Source organism: Pteronotus mesoamericanus, unplaced genomic scaffold, assembly GCF_021234165.1.
Source record: "Pteronotus mesoamericanus isolate MK-2021 breed Mesoamerican mustached bat unplaced genomic scaffold, CSHL_Meso_final contig_105, whole genome shotgun sequence".
In the NCBI taxonomy this organism is placed as follows: domain Eukaryota; kingdom Metazoa; phylum Chordata; class Mammalia; order Chiroptera; family Mormoopidae; genus Pteronotus; species Pteronotus mesoamericanus.
In genome coordinates, this window is record NW_026555006.1 from 16,305,698 (window position 1) to 16,326,644 (window position 20,947).

The 20,947-nt window shown below is 37.5% G+C and overlaps 1 protein-coding gene across 3 annotated transcripts in view; it reads left to right on the plus strand.

Annotated features, from left to right (window-relative positions):
* The first annotated feature begins 2,044 nt into the window (after positions 1-2,044).
* IL12RB2 (interleukin 12 receptor subunit beta 2) overlaps positions 2,045-20,947 on the plus strand; it is a 65,590-nt gene continuing 46,687 nt past the window's right edge. For all 3 annotated transcript variants that reach the window (XM_054574453.1, XM_054574464.1, XM_054574473.1), the window contains exons 1-6: positions 2,045-2,120; positions 3,644-3,931; positions 10,450-10,564; positions 11,394-11,575; positions 12,798-12,940; positions 13,926-14,076. In XM_054574453.1, the coding sequence (XP_054430428.1) occupies positions 2,045-2,120; positions 3,644-3,931; positions 10,450-10,564; positions 11,394-11,575; positions 12,798-12,940; positions 13,926-14,076 (955 nt within the window). The remainder of the gene's footprint in view (positions 2,121-3,643; positions 3,932-10,449; positions 10,565-11,393; positions 11,576-12,797; positions 12,941-13,925; positions 14,077-20,947) is intronic.

A 20,947-nucleotide genomic window follows, 5' to 3' on the forward strand; every position in this document is an offset into this window, starting at 1 on the left:
TGAGTAGAAAGTTGCTAGCTGAGCAAGACATCTTTGGCTAGGTGGTCAGGGAGAGGCTTTCTGAGGAAGTGACACATGATATGAGATCTGAAGAATGTAAGTCAGCCAGCCACTGAGAGCAGGGGAAGAAAATTCTAGCAGAGGAAATGGAAAGTGCAGAGAATCGCCAACCGCCCCTCCAGGCAGCAAAGGGCATATCTTGTTAACAAACAATCTGAAGGCCAGTGTGAATGGAGTAGAGTGAGCAGGGCAAAAATGCAAAGCAGATGTTGGTGGTAAGATGGCAGAGGTGAGCCCATGCACTGGCTGAGAGATCGTGTGTGGTAAGGACTTCGGATTTTATTCTAACATGGGGACCCATGTAAGGGTTTTAAATAGTGGTGGTGTGAGGATGTAACATAATCTGATTTATGTTTTTAAAAGGTAGCGAAACTGACTTAGAAAGGGCAAAGATGGATTGTAGAGACACTTTAAGGGGCTACTTTAGTCGCCTATGGGAGAAATGACAATGGTTATGACAATGGGTGAGGATGATAGAAAAAAAAAGTGGAATGATCTGTAATGTATTTTGGAGGTAAAATTTATAGGACTTAGTGATGGTTACAGTGTGGAAGCAAGGATGACTTCTAAGTTGTTGAGCAACTTAAGGGATAAAAGTGTTATTCGCTGGAATAGAACAGGCTGGAGAAAGAACCAATTTGGAGAAGGGAGACCTAAAATTCTAACTGAACATGTTAATATTGAGCCAGATATCCATGAAGTGATGCTAAGGAGACAGATATGTGAGACTAGAGCTCAGGGAGAAGTCTGAGTTGAAGATATGCACCTGAGAGTCGTTAGCATACAGATGATATCTAGAGCCAGGTAATCAGATGAAATCTCTCAGAAGAAAGTAGAAATAGAAAAAAAAAATAGTGCATTGAGTGAATTGAGATACTCCAAGAATTAAACATCAGGAGAGGAAGGATTGGCAACCAAGGACTTTTAAAAAAATGTTATTATTTCGGGCTACTCAAAGTGATGAGTAGGCCAGAGGTAGAGGAGTCAAAGAAGCAAGCGGGTACTTCCTTGGGAGCCCTCTAGGGCAAGACTGTTGTGTCTAGTACTTAACATTGTGCTTGGCACATGAAAAGTAGTCCTCAATAACTAAGTGAATAAGCTAATTTTTCTGAGGCTCTTCAGTACATTCTGGCCCATTTCTAGGTATGATAAGAAAAAGTGAACATTTGCATTGGCTGGTTCCCAGTGGCCTCACATCAGAGAACTTTCCATCTTTATGAATTTTTGGCCCACCTTTAATAGAATTTAGAGAATTTGTTAATGATTAGTCGAGCCATTCCTTAGCTTGTTTAAATTTGGAAACAATCAGAAATCACCACTTGCATTTTCCAAACCATTCAAGATGAAAATAGTTGGTAAAATAATAAATAAACAAACAAACACACAAGTAAAATTGAATTCATATAGAAAATCCAAACAACCCTCTTTGGAACACTTGGAATTCTTCTCCTACTGCCAAAGAGAACTTTTTTTTTTAACAAGTTCTGGGAGCAGGGGAGAGTTATGAGCTGCTCTTCAATCTCCTGTTACTTCCAGAAACAGGTGGCTAAATCAAAAATTCTCATTAGTCTTGGAATTCCACACTACTGTGCTTGACTGTAATGATGAAACCTATTTGGAAGAAAAAAATTGTGTAGTAGTGAGGCTTAGAAAGTTGAATAACTTGTCAATAGTCTCAAGATATTTAAACCCAGTTCTAATGAACTCCAAAGCCAAGTCTCTTCTCCCACCCTTTGCTGACCCCAAGGATCTTAAGTGACATGGAGGTTAGAGATGGCTAAGATTTTCAATTTCGCTGTTTTAAAAGTACATGTCATTATTTGAAAATAATAAACAAAATATTAACAATATGGAGAAAATTATAGGGGCATTGTAAGTGCTTCTGAATGCTGGCGATTCTGTATATTCTGCATGTGTTTAACATGATGGATCTGTTTTCTTTTACAAGGAAAAATATAGAGGTATATTCCAGAGGTGACAGTTCATGGCACATACAGTTACAGCGTGCTATTTGGCACTTACTTCTGTCATCATGTTGCTGTTGGTTAAAGCAAAAATAGGTAGGATATCTCTGTAATCTAACCTGTGGAAAGATTTGCTGTTTAAATTCTCAGTTACAGGTGCAATATGCATTTGCGGTAAATGTTCTGGTAGTTGGTCTCTTGTAGTCATTCACCTGCCATTTAAGTGAATATGTCTGGTCTATGTATGTAACTAATACGTATTTTATTTAATTTATACTAATGATTAAAATAAGAGTTCAATGATATCTTTTGCTGTTAGAGAATGGCTAGGTAGCCAAGCTCAGCATCATGAACGAATGTCTTACATTATAATGCATTTTAATAGAGGGTATTAACAGGTGAATTTAGCTATTTAAAAAAAAAAGTAATGACTGGCGTTTTCTTTGCTTTTTCTATTGGGAGCTTATTTTTGACTTCCTGGCCCATTAGGGTCAAAGCAGATCAAAGAAGCAGAAAGCAAACATAAGTAAGATGAGAAAAAGAAACTTAGTTTTAGTTCTGCAAATAGAAGTGAGAACTTTTATTTTAAATGAATTTTCAGTGCTTCCTTTTTTTGATTTAAATAACTTTTTAAAAAGTCAATTTCTATTGATGGGAGTTGATCCAGGCAATCTTACAATTACCCAAAAAAGACTTTCAGCGAAGGGTTTATATCACATCTAAAAGTTCAGGGTGAATCTATAATTCTGAGGTTCTTTCATTGGCACTTATTAAATACCACCAAAAACTGATAATTCTGAATAGTTGTTCTAATTATTTATACAAAAACTTTAGTGGTAAGAAGAATTTTAAATAAGAGTTTAATGTGGTAACTGACATATAGTAAGTAATATGGAGAACTCTTTTTAAAAGAAGAATGCATTCATGTAATTTTATATTAGCTGTATTGGGTAATGGTTCAGCTAGCCCAGGGTATCCCATCTTGAAGGAATATCAGTATATGGCATGGTAAGGCCTAATTTCCATCCTTGTTGCCAACTACAGACACACCAGAGCCCCTGAATATTTTCTGTGATAAAGTAATGTAATAGATTACACCTACTTTGTAAGACTAATATAGCAAAAGAGGGATCTATTCCCAAGTCTGCCCCTAAATTTTCTAATAGCCTTTTAAAACTGTCTTTTTTTTTTCTTTTGGGTATGAGTATTGAAGTGAGCATTATAAATTATAAATGGGGATGGAAACAAATGTGATTTATTCTGGGAAGTACTTTTTAGTAGTCTGGTGAATAATTTACATATTAGAGGGATTGGCTTTTCCTGGAACTGAGTTCTTGAATGTTCTTCCAACCCTGTTTTCTCACCAGCTTCCTATTTATAGTTCTGATGATAGTATTAGTGTTTTGAGAAGAATTAATGTTTAATTCAGTTAGACTTTAATATGGTTACCTTCTGTTCTCAGTGTACATCACCAGTACAGCCAGGGAAGCAGAGGTTATTGGCATTTCTGCTATTTGATGGGGCTGGTTTTACCCTGCCTTTGAGACTTACACAAACCCTCCATTCTGGAATGGGTTTCTTACATGCCAACTGAGCACTCCATTTGTGTCTTACTGCAGATGTGTGCAAGAGGGGTGATGTGACTGTGGAGCCCTCCCATGTGATTTTGTTTGGATCAGCTGTCAGTATTTCATGCTCTCTGAAGCCCAAACAAGGCTGCTCTCGATATTCCAGTTTTAACAAGCTAATCCTCTACAAAGTCCACCAAAGGATCAAGTTTGCTCAGGCCCAGTCCCTCAGTTTTCAGGTCTCAGATCTTCCTCTGGGTACAACACTGTTTGTCTGCAAACTGGCCTGTAGCAGTCGTGAGGAGATTCGAATATGTGGGGCAGAGATCTCAGTTGGCGGTGAGCATTCCATTCTGAATTCCTAAAAATTGGTGATTTGTTGGTATTTGTTGTGTGTTAAGCAGAAATCCTGATATGGGACAGGGTTCTTTCTTCTGCCACCACTTGGGTATATTTTATCTTGAAAGCAACGTGAACACCTCAATGTGAGAAGTCCGGATAGCAGTACAATTTGGGTCTCATTGGGTAAGTCTCTATTCTCTCATTTCTCTCTGTCTCTCTGTCTCTGTCTCTGTCTCTCTCCCTCTCTCTCTCTCCAACCCTCCCTCCTTCCCTCTTTCTCTCTCCCTCGTTGCCTTCCTCCCAAACCTCCCTCTTCTTTTTGGCCATTAACATCATTTACTTGTTGTCCTTGGGCTCCAATGTCAGGAAAATGGATCTCTGCAGGTGAGTCTTCATATCTTCTTGACTTAAGAGAATCTGTTCAAAGCTACAACCTCCTAAGAAGAAGAAAGAGATGTCTTTTTTGACTTATGTTGCCCAGGCTGACTACCCAAGGCTGCGCACTTCTCCCCTCTCTAACTTAATGTACAAAAAATAGTTCTTCCATCCACTCCTGACCATTGGTTATCATACTTAGCAGAGATTAAAAGAAAACTATTGTCATACATGCTATCTTTTCTTGGGTTTTCTAGAAAACTGGGGCAAAACTGACATGTTAACACTCCTTGGGGGAAGAGAGTTATTTAGTTCCAGGGAAATAAGAATGAGCCAGGAAAGTAGCAAAGCGCAAGGTGGTTCAATTACTGAGCTGGTCACAGAGTCAACCAAAAACACAGCTAGTTCCATGGTCACTGGAGACATCCCCAGAAACAACATATGGAAATGCAATGATGGGAAAGAGAGAGCCTGTCTGCCATTGGTCAAAGTTCACCCACAGGGCATCAACTCCCCCATACTGCTGCTTACACTGCTGGTCCCTTCCAGCAGCTGCTAGGAGTAAGAACTAAAATGAAAGGGTTGGCATAGGCAGCCTAAGTAACAATGCACAGGGTAAGCTAACAGAATACCTGCCTGAAGCCACAGCCTTAAAGTCCCAGCCAGACAAACCAGTGAACATGCATGATCCCTGAGAGATCCCATGGTACTCTGTGCTTCTGAGCTTCCAGGGAAGCTCCCAAGTAGCAGATGAGAGGCATGAGGAGAGTAGGAGAAATTGTTACAGCAGGCTGACCAACATGTAAGGACAGGGTCTCTGCAGTGAAAACAGTAATGTAGAGCTCAGTGACGCTCCTTTCAGGAAAGATGCAAACCTCTTCTCTGTGACCTATAAGGATATGGTTGTTGCCAGGCAGTGTTTCTGGAGGGTCACCAGAAGCATTGAGCAGAGCACCAAGCAATGGCCAAGGAAGCCACTAGGGGTAAAGAGACATAAACTAGGTCCAGTCTCCTGTTCATACCACTTACGGGTTGTGTACTTTCAGCTCTGACAGGCTGTGGTGTTGCAGGAGGAGCGGGAGCTTTGAATTCCAACCCTGCAACTAGCAATGTATCCTTAGACAGTTTCAATTCTCTCAGCCTCATTTTCTCCATCTTTGTTATGAAGATACTAACATCTACCTCATAAGATGGTTGCTGTGATTAGACGACACCTTCTCTGCAAAGTTCTTAATCTAGCACCAGACACACAGGAGATACATAGGTCATGAGAGCTAAGATTGCACTTCTGTGCAGTGTTATTCTTTTCTTCGCGTGTCCAGTGTGCTGGGTAGCTGAACATGCTTCCCTTAAAGTATAAGCATTGGTTATAGACAAAATGAAATATTTTCTAAAAAACGCCAATGGTCCTCACCTCCCTTGACCTCAGAATACCTGAATATTTCACGCAGGTAATTTGCCATCTTACCAGACCAACATCACATATTTGCATTAGACATTCCCAGCCCTGGGATGTCAGTTCCAGGTGCCCACAGTGCTGCTGGTGTTTTGTTTTTTCAGTAGGCTGACGATAGCCTTGGAAGTCAGTATCCTTGCAGATGTCTTTAGCCGTTCTGTTTCATTTCAGATAAATTAGAGTGCTGCAACTCCTTTTCATTTTTTACTTTTCCACAGAGAGTATGCAGGCGCATTTGTGATCTTGCAGCCTCAGAAGATCTAGGGAGATGGTGAGGCATGTCTGCCATGGTGCAGTTCAGTTGAGTGGAGCTGCTTGCCTGAACATTGCTTGTGCAACATGCTCAGGTTGTAACCACACCATGAAATGGCTGCTCTTTGAACAAGTTTAGCACCTTTGAGGTGAAGGACTAACTGGAAGCAACACCTTTTTCTGAATATGGCTAGTCATTCCAAGAAAAGACACAATGAATGTTGGTTTCACCAGTACAGTAAGCTTAATCCTATCTAGTGAGAGAATAACGGCCCATTTTCTTTTTTGTGATAAGTGGCAGCCCGTAGTGCCATTGCATATCCTGAGAGGTCCTGTGTAGAGTTGGCTGGTTCTTTAGAATGGGAAACAGGTAAATGGCCTTTAACCTTTTATTCCCTGCCATTGTGTGGCCTTGTGCTGCTCTGCTATCCAGAGCTCTTCCTGATTGTGTAGTAACTAAGCAATCAGTGCTTTAGTTTAACCTCATAGGATTGTTCCACAAACTATTTAGACATTCAAGGCAATAAATGAAAGACAACGGGTTTTTTGTTGAGTTGTTTTCAATATATGTTTTGCCATTGATTATTTCTGAAAACCATTTTTCTAAACTTTTCATTGCCCATAATATACAGGGCTTTTAAAAACAGTAACAATTATAATGCTCATAACAATTTATTGTATTACAAGCTATTTTAATTTTTATAGGCTTTGATTTCTGTCCTTTTTCAGAAATCAACTATTATGTATTTGTATTGAGGAGAATTAGGTCTGGTTTCTCCAGGGACAGATAGTATCTCCCAAAACCAAGTCCTGGGATGAAATAGACACTTGGATCTCCTGGTCCAGGGAACTCACATCGAGAAAGATGATCTGTGAGTTAAAGATCAGAATTTCTGCAATGTTTAGGAGTAAAGGTGAGGACGAGGACTTTTTCATTATTTAAGAGTGTTGGGTATTTCATATCTCATTTGGTTATCAAAAGACCCTATGAAGAGTTAGGGTAAAAATGGTGGTTTAAACACATTTATTCTCATTCCCCCTGAAATAAAGCCAACATGCAGTAAAGAAAGTTTTCTAGTGGCACAAGCACTAAAAGACAAAAAGAATAGGAGAGGAGATACATCAACCACATTTTGGAAGCTGGAAAGCAGGTAGACCAGTGATAACTGGCTTAGCCTACAGCTGACAGTGGGGAAAGTTAAGATGCAACTGATTTCATGCAGAAACTTCTACCTCAGAAAGACTCAGAAATTGACGATACCATATACTTCTGGGTGTGAGAGTAAAAGTGAAGCTAAAAATGAGGAAGCTGATTGAAAATCTTTTTAAATATAAACAGATTTTAGATTCCTTTCCCAATCCTATGCAGCCAGTCACTGCTCCACTGCACTGGTTTAAGGCTGGATGGAGGCTTGGTATTAGAGGGTCGCTGAGTTAGTTTCAGCCAGTTTGGTTGAGATTGGTAGTACCACACTGAAAAACAGAGGAATTGAAGAAACATTTACATACAGCTCCCTCAGGCTTGTACCCTCCTCTAGGCAGTTTTGAAAATCCTTTTCTGGATAATCTGGCTATGCCAGGAAGAAATATCTAAAATTGACAGCAGAGGAGCCACAGAAAACCTAACCAGATCACCCTGGAGGGAAACCCAGAGTTGGCAAAGGTCCCTCAACTGATATACACACAGAGCTCCAGTCTCTAATTCAGTGCCCCACTCCTATATATGAGTAAAAATACAAGGATCTGAGGAAAATGTCTAGCATGAAAGACAGGAACCAAAACAAACACATGGAACAAAGCATGGAAAAGAAATGTCAAAAAACAAAGAACTTTCCTTGATACCTTTAGAGAATTAAGAAAAAATATTGCATACAGAACAAAAAATAGGATGCTATAAAAATATTCAGAGAACAGAAAATATTCTCCCCCACCCCCCAAAAATAAGCAGAGATTAAACGCTCAATAGAAGGGTAGAAATATAAACTGAGGAAATTTTTTCCTCATACTAGAGCAAAGAGACCAAGAGTTTTAAAATACAGGGGTTAAAATATAAAATTAGGGGAAAGTCCAATCTATGGAAACTAGAGATTTTTAGGAAGAAAAAACAGAAAGGAGAGAATCTCAGAGAAATAAATCAAGAATGTTTCTCAAACTAAAGGACAAAGTTCACAGAATGTATGAACTCTTTGAGAATCAGTAAGAGTAAAAGAAAATAGACCCTCATTAAGCGTATCTTTGTGAAAATTCAGAGTCATGGGACAAAGAAGATTCTACAATCTTCTGAAGAGAAAAAAATAGACCATAGCAATGGCTCAAGAATCCGAATGGACTTGGCCTTCCAAACAACAACCTAAAATGTAAAAGACAACAGAACACGACCTTCAGAATCCTGAATGAAAATGCTTTTCAACCTACTCAGCCAAGGTATTAGTCAAGTGTGAGGATAGAATAAAGATATTTTAAGCTATGTTTTAAATATTTCTATCCTTGCACTGCTTCCCAGGTAACTACTGGAGGATGTCCTCCACCAACACATAATTAAATCAAGAAAGAAGAAAGCATTGGATCTAAGAAACAGGAGCTCCAACACAGGAAAAGGAAGAAAGAATTTGCAGGGTACAGAAAATAAGCAATTCCAGAATGGCAGCTGTGTGCCAGGCATAGAGGCAAACCAGTCATATTGGAAAGCTCAGAGTTCTCCAAGAAAGAGGTCTTCAAGCAGATGAATCTGATAGATTTCTCAGTGCATCTGAATATGGTGAACAGTGATTCAGATAATTGGCTTAAGAGTTTGGAACTATATTAATAATAAAATCTGAACAAATGTAAAAACAAGATAATTAACTACAAGATAAACAAAAAGTTGTACATAAAATGAGAAGTTAATATAGTATTGTACTTTAAGTGCCTCAGTCAGATATAGTATATATAGGTGTACAAAATGAATATATAAATATACATATATGTGAAAAACATATGTATATACAAGGAAGGATCTATTATTCTCGGAAAAGTTTATTCCATTAAACTAAATTATATAAGTTATATATTTTATACCCATCTTATAGATAAAGAAGCTGGATCTCTGAGATGTTAACTTGGCCAAAGTCAAACAGTGGGCAGTTACTATGCCTGGTCTGTGGTGTGTGCTGAGGATGATATCAAGGGTTTCAGTGGTATACTTATTTAATATCACCCAAAGGAAATATTTATCTACATGTGGGTCTCAATGTGAGGGTAAAATATGATGACTGTTATATGTGAGAAACTCTTAGCTTTGGGTTCGGCCTTTGATTATAAAATGGCTTCATTTAAGGGGGATTGGTAGGACAGGGGAGAGGAATGGGGGAAAATGAGGAAAACTATAATTAAACAATTTTTAAAAATTTTTAAAAATTAAAAAAATAAAAATGCCTTACAAAGAAGGGACAATGTCTGCCTTGTACACCTTCATATTTCCACAGTTAGCACTTTGCCTACCCATGGAAGCTACTCAATGTATATGAATAATTAATTTATAAATGTTCATAAAGTACTCCAAGTGATGCTACAGAAATTAGATTTAGTTGGTACAGCCCAGAAGAACATGAGTGGAGCCGGTGGATAGAAATATCTTGGCAACAAATTTCAGGTCAATGGAGAAAAGAGAGGCCCTAATTTTTCATTTTAGTTTTAGTTTAGTTTTTTTTTCCTCGCCTGAGGACATACTTACTGATTTTAGAGAGGGGGAAGGGAAGGAGAGAGAAAGAAAGAGAAACATTAATTGGTTGCTTCCCACATGTGTCCTGACTGGGAATCAAACCCACAGCCTTTTGGTTCACAGGACAATGCTCCCGCAAAGTAAGCCACACTGGCCAGGGCGAGCCCCTAATTTTTAAAGGTTTCTAATATTTGAGTGGACTTTATTCTGAAAAGGTAAACTCATCATCACTGGGGTAATGGAGTTAGCACTGGGTACTCACCTTCCAGGGAGAATCATAGAATATGGTGGTGAAAGGCTTGGACTCAAGTCAGCCGCACCTGGACTTGAGCGCTGCTTCTGCCACTTTGTAGTTTCGCAGTCTTTGGCAAGACACTCAACCTCTAAGGCTTAGTTTCCTCTTCAATAAAGTGAGGATAATAATTGTATGTACATAATGTAGCTGCTGTGATGTCTAACTGAGAAAAACCACACATAAAACATTTAACATAGGATTTGGCATAGAGTAAGTGTTTGATCCATAGTCACTATTATTAGTAGCTGTTGTTAGTAGAAGAAATTCATGCCTTGGAGGCAAATTTGAACTTGATGGGACCTAAAATAAATATCACCTTGTCTGGGCATGGGGCATATAGAGAAATCATTATTACCTTGTTGAGAAATAATAACAATGTGACTGAAATATCATTTACATGGCATTTAAAATATATGATTTTGTTCATTATTTTAAAGTTGTTCCAGAGCAGCCCCAAAACTTGTCTTGTACACAGAAGGGAGAACATGGGACTGTGGCCTGTACCTGGGACAGAGGACGAGACACCCACCTATATACTGCGTACACTTTACAGTGAGTGAGAGAGTGGTTTTGTAGCCTTTTTGTAGGTTGTCTGTAAGATGACATTTAAAATTATCTAATAGTTGTAGTTTTACCAGTGAGAAAAAGCAATAGACAGCTCTAGATAATAAGATGCTTTAAAAAAGTTATAGTGTCCATCAATTAAAACTGGTTTATTCATTTAAAGGGTAAGAACTGATGTCTTGGGTCTGAGGTCTAACTCAAGAGTCTCTTCAGGGCATCCAACGCCCATCTTATGGATGTTCTCCCCTGCTTTAGCAGGGCTAATCTGGCTCTATTATAGCTCTTCCCTTTTTTGCAGATGTAGACTCTTGTGGTCATGATATACAAAACAGACTCTTCCTTGTGGGAGCTTTCCATTAGCCTGGGAGGAGTTTATTTTCAAACTACCTTTACCTGACCTGAGAGACTACAGAGAGAGAGACCCGGGGAAATTCAGTTCCTTGCAGTTCATTCCGTAATAGGAACTGGCACTTCTGTGAAGTAAATATTGTACCAAAGTAGTCATGGACCCTTTGAATCTGACCTAAGGAGCCAAAAGGTCTAGCAGGATTTGGGGAATTTAGGCAGTGTAGGTTTCGATATTCACCTCTACAAATGTCAAAAATGTCTCAGTACTACCAAATAAAGGGATGGAGGAAGTATGGTCCTATTTATTACCATAGAATACAAATATGTCCACAGTGTACCTTCTAGTAATAAGGCTGACCTTAAAAATATGTCTAGAATTTCAAGCATTTCAAAATTTTGTTCTTTTGAACTAAAAGAAGAAAGTAGCACATAAAGTATCTTGCTAAACACAATTGCCTTTTATTTACAGGCTAAATGGACCAAACAATTTAACTTGGCAGAAGCAATGCAATGATAATTGTGACCATTTGGACCTTGGAATCAACCTAATTCCTGAATCATCTGAATTCAGTTACACAGCCAGGGTTATTGCTGTCAATCGTCTTGGAAGTGCTTCTTCATTTCCAACTACATTCACATTCTTGGACATAGGTACCTTTTAATTCACTTTTTATAGGTGTCATACATTGGCACATGAACATTATTTGGTAAATCACTCAAATGTTCTATATGTGATTGTTTTGAAAGAGGCAGTGACTGATGGAAAGTGACCAGCAGGCACTGGTGGGGGATAAATACTGCTTTGATGCAAGTAAAAGGGTGCATGATCCTAGAGCTGCATTGAGATGGTTGTATAAAATGGGATATTGAGCATTATTCTCTATATTGGACAAACAGGAGCTCCTAGCTTCAAAAGCCATGAAAGTGCCAGCTTCCAGAATACCCTCTGACTGAGAGGGAAATTATTCAAGAAGCTCAGTGCAGGCCCTTCATAGCAGAGGTGCCTGTTTACCCCCATGGCTACTCCACTGTTTTGAGCTGGGCCTAGAGCAGCCGGCACAAACCATAAATAAAATGTATCAAGGTTTATATGCACCTTGCTCTGAGAATGCTTACCTCCACTCCTCTCTTCTTGGTTGCCAAAATGAACCAGTCCCAGCACATTTCTGAGCAAATATAATTGGCCCAGTAGCGTCCAAGACCAATCTCAGACCTTCTGCCCATCCCAGGTAGGACTGGGTTTTTGGCCTACCTCAAGTTCCAGCTTCACACGATGTGTTTCTCTTCTCTCTTTCCACAGCACCTCTTTGCATACACACTGCTAACCGTAAGTCTGAACATAGGCATTTGCTATGCATTTTCCTATCACACTTCTCCCCATCCTACATTCCATCTCTTTACATAGACATCTCTAAGCTACCTTCTTCCCCCTAATTCTTTTCTTCTGTTCCTCTGCTCCTATGCCCCTTCCTGTGACTTTTCTACCAACATTTTTTCTCCTCCTGGCATGATCATCACTACTGACCTTTGCCTTCTCAGCCACTGGAATTCTCAGGTTGGGCACATTGGGTTTTGTTTTATTTTTTTTAATCGTGGGATTGAATGGAATCAGTGCTATTACTAATGTTGGTGGTAGTTTATTTGATAAAAATGAGGGTAGATTAAGGGGAATTATTTTAATAATTTAGAAGCAAATAAAACTTTTTCTTTTTTTCTAAAATCCAGGGACTTCTCTCTTGTTTATTTCACCAAATTTGGGGGTCATGATCTTAGAGATGAATTTTGTTCAACTCTTTATAGCTCATGTCAATGTATAAGGCAATTTCTGGTTGTGGAGCCTGAATTACACTTTTTTGTTTGTCCTGATTACCAGTGAAGCCTCTTCCTCCGTGGGACATCAGAATCAAATTTATAAATGCTTCTGTGAGCAGATGCACTCTTTGGTGGAGAGATGAGGGGATGGTGCTGCTTAACCGGCTCAGATATCGGCCCAATAACAGCAGGTCCTGGAATATGGTAATGGTCTATAGAGTGAAGGGGAAAATCAGAGAGGTCTTCTTAGAATTGCTACACAGACCTCTGTCTTTTCATACCAGCAAAATATGTAATTTAAAAATAATGCCCAGAAGTGCACACTTGAGATAAAACAGAAAGTCAGAGGCACCTCTATTTATTAAGAAATATCTTTAATTCTCATTGATTTTGAAATCTTTTAAGTTTCAAGCTTCTGTAAACTGGTATTAATTTTCTATATTTCATCTCTAGTAAAGGGCTCATTTCTCCTTGTTTTTCTATCCCCTGTCCCATATTACATTTTAGTAATTTTTTTTAATATACTGGAAAGAGAAGTATTAGGGAATGTCCATAGAAGCTTATATGGAATTTAATATTTCAAAGATAAAGCTCCACACTTTGATTATTAGGCATTAATTTTTTTACAATAAAAATATAGGATTATAATTCCTTCCAGTATTTTTATAAAATATAATGTCATATAATGACAAAGGATAAGTGTCACATATAAGCTGATACTCAAGAGAGGAATAATAACTACACTTTTCTTATCTAATTATTCTTATATAATTAAAGTGTTCTGTTCGAACCCAGTTCTATGTTTGTATAAGGGTTGAAACATGCATCACATTCTAATTATAACCAAATAAAAAAATAACCTCTCGTGTAGAAACTTCTCCAAGGCCTTTTCCAAAATTGGTAGTTTTCAACATTTACTTCTTTTTCAGCTAGTTTTAGGTCCCCCCTGGAACTCATATAGATAAGTTTTTAATCTCAGGAGTTTTTTTGTTTTGTTTTTGAAACACTGTTATTTCATATTAACATCATATGTATGCAATAATCCAGCCATTGATATTTCTTTTCAATGAATGACATATCTGAAAAAATAAAAAGGGTTATCTGGTCTAGTTTATTTTACCTTTATGTTAAAATTCTTTAAATTAATATAGTATTAATATTCATCTTTAAAAACCCTGTCTGATTGAAGGTTAATGTTACAAATGCCAAAGGAAGACATGATTTGTTGGATCTGGAACCAGTTACTGAATATGAATTTCAGGTTTCTTCTAAGCTACATCTTTATAAAGGTAGTTGGAGTGACTGGAGTGAATCATTAAGAATACAAACACCAGAAGAAGGTAAGTGTCAAAAAAAGAAAAAAAGCAGGATTTGTGGGCAGGGAGAAGGAATGAGGGCAAGGGGAAGATGCAGTGATTTTCTTGGAATGGAATCTCTGAAGTACTGATACTGAATCAAAAGATGTGATTGTATTAATTAACAATTTTCACATTAATTTAAGTTCTGAAACTGTCCAGAGAGATATGTTTATATTACTAAGAAATTTCTAACATTAGGTAAGTCCTACTCCTGTTTGCCACATGTTTCATGTTGGTGACAAAACTATGCCTCAGTAATGTTTGGTTGTAACTCTTATTTCTATTGCACTTACTATCTCTATTTCACTTGCTATCTCAGTAACTCTCTCATGCCACAAAGCTAAAACAGTAATTAATTTCATTCTTTCATAGTTAATTAAACCTTGATACATTTTACCTTTTCTATTCTATGAAAATTAATTTGGCTTTATAAGCTGCTAAAAGCTTGAAAGAAGGAAAACTCTGGAGACATACCATTTTAAAGTAAAACTTAACATCCAGCAATCTTTCTCCTCAAATATTGCAGCATTGCACTTCACAGATTTGACTTGCTGCCCAGATGAGTGCCAACAGACAGCCCATAGCTATGAAAAGGATATCAAATACATTTTTCAGTCTATGGGCTTTTCTTTTTGGTACTTACGGGAAGATAATTTTACTGAAGTGTAATCAAATATTTTATTAAAGCAAAGAATGTTTATATGAACATTATGCCAGTATTAACAAATCTTTGGAGACACAAGAAATAACCATCTGAATGTTAGTTTTCAAAAGCTCTCAATTAGTGATAGGCTTTTCATAATTTGTGTAATTTGGCTCAGAGTAAAAATGATTAGCATATAATCCATTGCTTTATTATCTGGGGATTTTGTAATATTAATGCCTAGTTTGTGAAACTCATGGATATATGTGCATATGGACTAGCCTTGTGATTAAGTTACATTTATTTTCTGTGAGCTAATAATGACTTTTGGTAATTGATGACACATCAATAATGCCTCAATGACATTCAAGCACCTAAAGGACCTATTAATAAACTATAATTTCTGATAGATAAATTGTAGGATAATTGTATATTCTTCCCTTTTCCTTGTATGAATTGCATTTCTCTATTTTAAAAAAAGTTTAAAAACTAATTTATCCAACAAATTAGAATTTATTTTCTCTCATTAAATTTATGTTGAGCCACTTGCTCTCTGCTTGTGTGCTTGCCATTTTTATAATCCAGAGCTTATTCTTATGATCCTTTTATTACACATAGTCAAAGTAATATATTTTTAAAAGGTACTTCATGGATTAGATTTTATGGATACATAATGCAGATAAAATTCTTGAAAATGGACCGTATTTTATATTTACTTTTAAGGTAGTAAATAAGCTGAGAAATACTTGTTATGTCATATTAGGCTAAACTATAAACAAGGGAAACAGTGAGCTTATGAATTGTTGGCAATGGCCTGTTTAGAGATGTGTGAAAAATGTTTTCTCTTCTAAGTGTTTATCTGTTGAATTAAAAACCCTTCAAGGTGGGACAGTAACTTTCTCATATTCTATAAAATAAACCATCATCATAACAATGAGTACAACAACTTGTGATGGTTAGGATCTCCTGGATGGTTGTGAATTGAACCAAGGAAGCTGGTTTATTCAGACTAATTGCAGACATTTATAAAGAGAGAAACCCGTACTCTGAGTATACCATGGTTCCAAGCTCTGTTGGTTTCCTTTCAAAGTCTGAATCTCCCTTTTTGGTGTTTGATCTTTCTGTGGGTTGTAGGATTTCTTTTCTCTTGCCCTAAGCTGCTGCATGGTTTTCGCCTCTTACCACTATTTCTGTCATCAGTTTCTTTATGAAATACCAACTGATGTAAACCTAAAAGGTGTGAATTTTTTTTAACACTTCTTCTTTTAAACCCTTTAAATATGTACTCATATGTAACTTGGCATTTAAAAAAATTACTAGTAAGCTTTTTTTCTTTCTTTTTTTTTAGTTACTCAAACTGAACGATCCTTTGCTAACAAAACTGAGAGCAGTATGTTGTCTCTTGGTGAATTAGGCGTAGTTATTTATATCATGTCGGTGAAAATGAGGCCATTATTTACTCCATATAGCCTTTTCCTGTGCCATTAAATTTAACTGCAGTAATGGTCCTCCATGAGAAACAGTTTTTAAATGACCACTAAGTATCAGATAGGAGGGAAAAAACCTCTTTCTGCGTTTAGGACAGTCCCACAATCAGTTTCCATCAAAGGCGGACTTCATACTGGGAATAGAGCAAGCACATTTTGCTTCTGGTGGGAAAACACTCTTGAGTTTGGGTTGCCTGGTGTTCAGACATGCCTAAGAATGTTCTCAGGTGTTGGAAGAAGGCGATCCCTCACCACTTAGAACACCTAGGTGGAGATTCCAAAATAAAGATGAGTGAGCTATTCTTTAAAACTGAATTATCAATTTGATGATTTTGTCTGTTTATTCAACATTTTTAAACGTCTTATTTTCAAGGTTTGGTCTTGCTAAACTCTACTGCGGACACTTACTAAAGGAGGTGTTATATTCTCATGCTTGTGCCAGAGCAATGAAGGAGGGGCCTTTCCGCATTGTGGGGATGGCATGGGTGGTTAGTGAGAGATCCACAGAGACGGAGGAAATGCAGAGTTACCAGCTGCAGCCACCCCTCCTCACATGGAGAAGCTAGGCAATTCCTTCATTCACTTGTAACTTTAAAATATTACTAAAATTGGTTAGGTAAGAACAAATAAGTACTACAAGTTATTTTTACCATCTTGGTTAGGAAGCATTTCATAACAATAGAACTTAGAGGTCAGCAAACATTTCCTATAAATGTTCCTAGAAAGGTCCAGATAGCATATATTTTTGGCTTTGTGGAATATATAACCTGTCTCAACTACTAAAATTTGCTACTGTAATGTGCAAGCAGCCATTGACAATATATCAATACTTAGACAAAGCTGTGTTTCAATAAAACTTAATGTGTTTCAAAAAAACTTCATTTATTCAGTGTTTCAATAAAACACTGAAATTTGAATTTTATAATTTTCACATGTCACGAAAAATAATTCTTCTTTGATTTTTTTATAATCATTTAAAAATGTAAAAACTATTAGTACTGCCCTGGCTGGTGTGGCTCAGTGGATTGAGTGCCAGCCTGGAAACTGAAAGGTTACCAGTTAGATTCCCAGTCAGGGCATATGTCTGGCTTGGCGAGCCAGGTCCCCAGCTGGGGGCATGTAAGAGGCAACATATTGATGTAGCTCCCATACATCGATGTGCCTCTCCCTCTCTGTCTCCCTCTCTTTACTTGTCTCTGGAAATAAATAAAATTTTATTTATTAAAAAAATGAAAGTAAAAATTTAAAAACCATTATTAGTTCACAGGCTGTACAAAAACAGAGAATGTGCCAGATTTGATCCATGGGCTATAGTTTGCTGACTCCTAAACTAGCTTAACTTGAAAGTATCATACATAAGCCTTTTTGCTTGAGGCTTGAGGAAATGAGAATAAATGGCTCTTTACCCTTCTAAAGGGACTTACATGCAAACATTTTCATTAGAAAGCAAATGTTATTTTTCAGATCTAGTGTCGGTCCCTACCCTCTTTTCTCCTTTTGGTCCCCTTTAAACCCAACATGCACCCCAAAAGAAGTAAATGCCGAAGGTTAATTATTTGACAATAGGAAGAAATGTTTTCCATGAAGCCCCTTCCAGTCAGAAACCAATGGAAAAATATGCTTCTCTGGATGGTCTGTGGGGAATGTCTGTATCAGGAACTATGCCAGGTGCTGAGACACAGTAATAACTAGTCATTCCTCAGACTCAGGGGTCTATCTTGGAACATCAGGAAAAGATTCGTGGAGGAGAGGAACCAAGAAGAAATGTGACGTCCAAATGGAATCTTATAGCTTTCCTCCTTCTGGAACATATGGCCTCCATGGTTATTGTAGTAGGGGAAAAGAGCTATTTCGTCCTTGAAGTACTTGATTCTCTTGAATTCTTTGAAATTTCACATTCCTGAGGGTTTTTTTCCTTTTACTTGTTCCACATTTACACTCATCTACCCCACTCACCCTGCTTTCCATCACTATACTGTTGTCTATGAGCTTTTTTGTCTTTTTTTTTTCATTTTTTGGCTTAATCCCTTCACCTTTTTCACCCAGTCCCCTAACCCCTCTCCCCTCTAACAGCTTTCAGTCTGTTCTCTGTATCTGTGAGTCTGTTTCTATTTTGTTTGTTTATTTTGTTCATTAGATTCCACATATAAGTAAAATCATGCAGTACCTGTCTTTCTCTGACTGGCTTATTTCACTTACTATAATGCTTTCCAGGCCCATCCATGCTTATTATAAAAGGTAAGATTTCCTTATTTTTTTTTACAGTCAAGTAATATTTCATTATGTAAATGTACCATAGCTTCCTTTTCCACTCATCTACTGATGGGCACTTGGGCCACTTCCAAATCTTGGTTATTATAAATAATGCTGCAATGAACATGGGAGTGTATATATTCTTTCAAATCAGTGTTCCAGGTTTCCTTAGATATAATCCCAAAAGTGGAATCTTTTTGTCATCAGGCAGTTCCATTTTTAAATTTTTTTAGGTAACTCCATACCGCATTCCACAGTGTCTGCACCAGTCTGCATTCTCACCAGCAGTGCACAATGGTTCCCTTTCCTCCACAGCCTCACCAACATTTGTTCTTTGTTGATTTATTAATGACAGCCATGCTGACAGGTGTGAGGTAATATCTCATTGTGGTTTTAATTTGCATTTCTCTGATGATTAGTGATGTCAAGGATTTTTTCATACGTCTTTTGGCCATCTGTATGTCCTCTTTAGACAAGTGTCTCTTCAGGTCCTTTGCCCATTTTCTAATTGGATTTTTTTTGGTGTTGTGTTGTCTAAGTTCTTTACAAATTTTGGATGTTAACCCCTTATCAGATGTATCATTAGCAAATATGTTCTCCCATTCAGAGGGTTGTCTTTTTTTTTTTTAATTAATTTATTTACTTTTTAAATACATTTGTCTCTGCCTTCCCCCCACCTCTTTCCCTTGCCCCCTCCCACCTTCCCTCCCTCAGCTCTTCCCCTTTGGGTTTGTCCATGAGTCCTTGCTATATGTTCCTTGACTTTCCCCTTCCCTTCCCTTTCCCTGCCCCCGCCTTCCCTCTTGTCTCTGTTGATTTCTTTTCCTTTCAGTGTTGCTGGTCATATTTTCCTTGCTTCTTTGCATTGTTGGTTAGGTTCCGCTTATAGGTGAGATCATATGGTATTTGTCTTTCGCCCCCTGGCTTATTTCACTTAGCATGATGCTCTCCAGTTCCATCCATGCTGTCGCAAAGTTAGTCTTTTCATTGTGTCGATGGCTTCCTTTGCTGTGAAAATACTTTTTAATTTGATGTAGTCCCATTTGTTTATTTTTTTCCTTTTGTTTCCCTTGCCCAAGAAGGCATAATAAAAAATAAATATTGCTACAAGAAATGTCTGAGATCTTACTGCTGATGTTTTTCTTTAGGACTTTTATGGTTTCAAGTTTTACATTTAAGTCTTTAATCCATTTTGAGTTATGCTTGTGTGTGGTGTAAGAATGTGGTCTAATTTCTTTCTTTCTTTTTTTTTTGCATATATCTGTCCAGTTTTCCCAACACCATCTATTGAATGTCTTTACCCCATTGTATATTCTTGCCTCCTTTGTCAAATATTAGTTGACAATAAAGCAGTGGGTTTATTTCTGGGTTCTCTGTTCTGTTCCATTGACTATATTTCTAGTTTTTATTCTATCTTCTTAGCCAAGCCTTGGTAACATACAGTTTCAGCCCTGGACCCTCTCCAGAACTTCAGGTTTATGTTTCCATTCCCTATTTCATATCTTCACTTAGGTGTCAACAGGCATCCTAAACCTCACGTAGCCTAAACCAAAACTTTTCATTTTTCTCCAAAACAAAATGTTCCCAAAATACTGCTATTCCACACTTTTCTATCTCAGTAAATGGCACCACTATCATCCTAGATACTCAAGTCAAAAATTGAGACATTATTCTTAAATTTTCTTTTTCCTCCATTTCCTGATATCAACAATTGACTCAATCTCCTGAATATATTCAAAATCTGTTCATTACTTCCATGGCCACTATGATTGTCCTAGCTTAAGCTACTCTCTCATTAAAAAGCATAACAACAGCCATGGTTGATGTGGCTCAGTCGACTGAGCACTGACCTGTGAACCCAAAGATCACTGGTTTGATTCCCAGTCATAGGACATGCCTGGGTTGAGAGCCCAGCGCCCAGTAGGAGGTGCACGAGAGGCAACTACATATTCATGTTTCTCTCCCTCCCTTTCTCCTTCCTTTCCCCTCTGTCTAAAAATAAATAAATAAAACCTTTTTAAAAAAAGCATAACAAAATGAACACTATGAACACTTAGGAACACACCATTCAACTTAAATACTACAAAATTACCAACATGTTTTTACCCCTGTTATGCCTCCTCAGAAGTAATCATTAACATGGATTGTATGTTTATCATCCTCATACTTTCCTCATAGCTTTCAGAAATCTCTAAACAATTATTAGTTTTGCTTGTTTTTTGAACATGATCAAAATTATATTTTATATGCAGTCTTTTGTAACTCACTTTTCTGTGAACACTACAACACTCTAACACAATGCCTCCATTGATTTTAGCATGGATGAAGCATCCCTGTTTCTATGAAAAAAGAAGCTTGCTTTTCACTTGCAATCTGGATGATGAAAGGTTATGTTTCTTTAAAAAAAAAAAAGAATGATAGAGGGAGTACTCAAATATTTGAAATGCTGCTGAGAAGGCCAACAAAATAA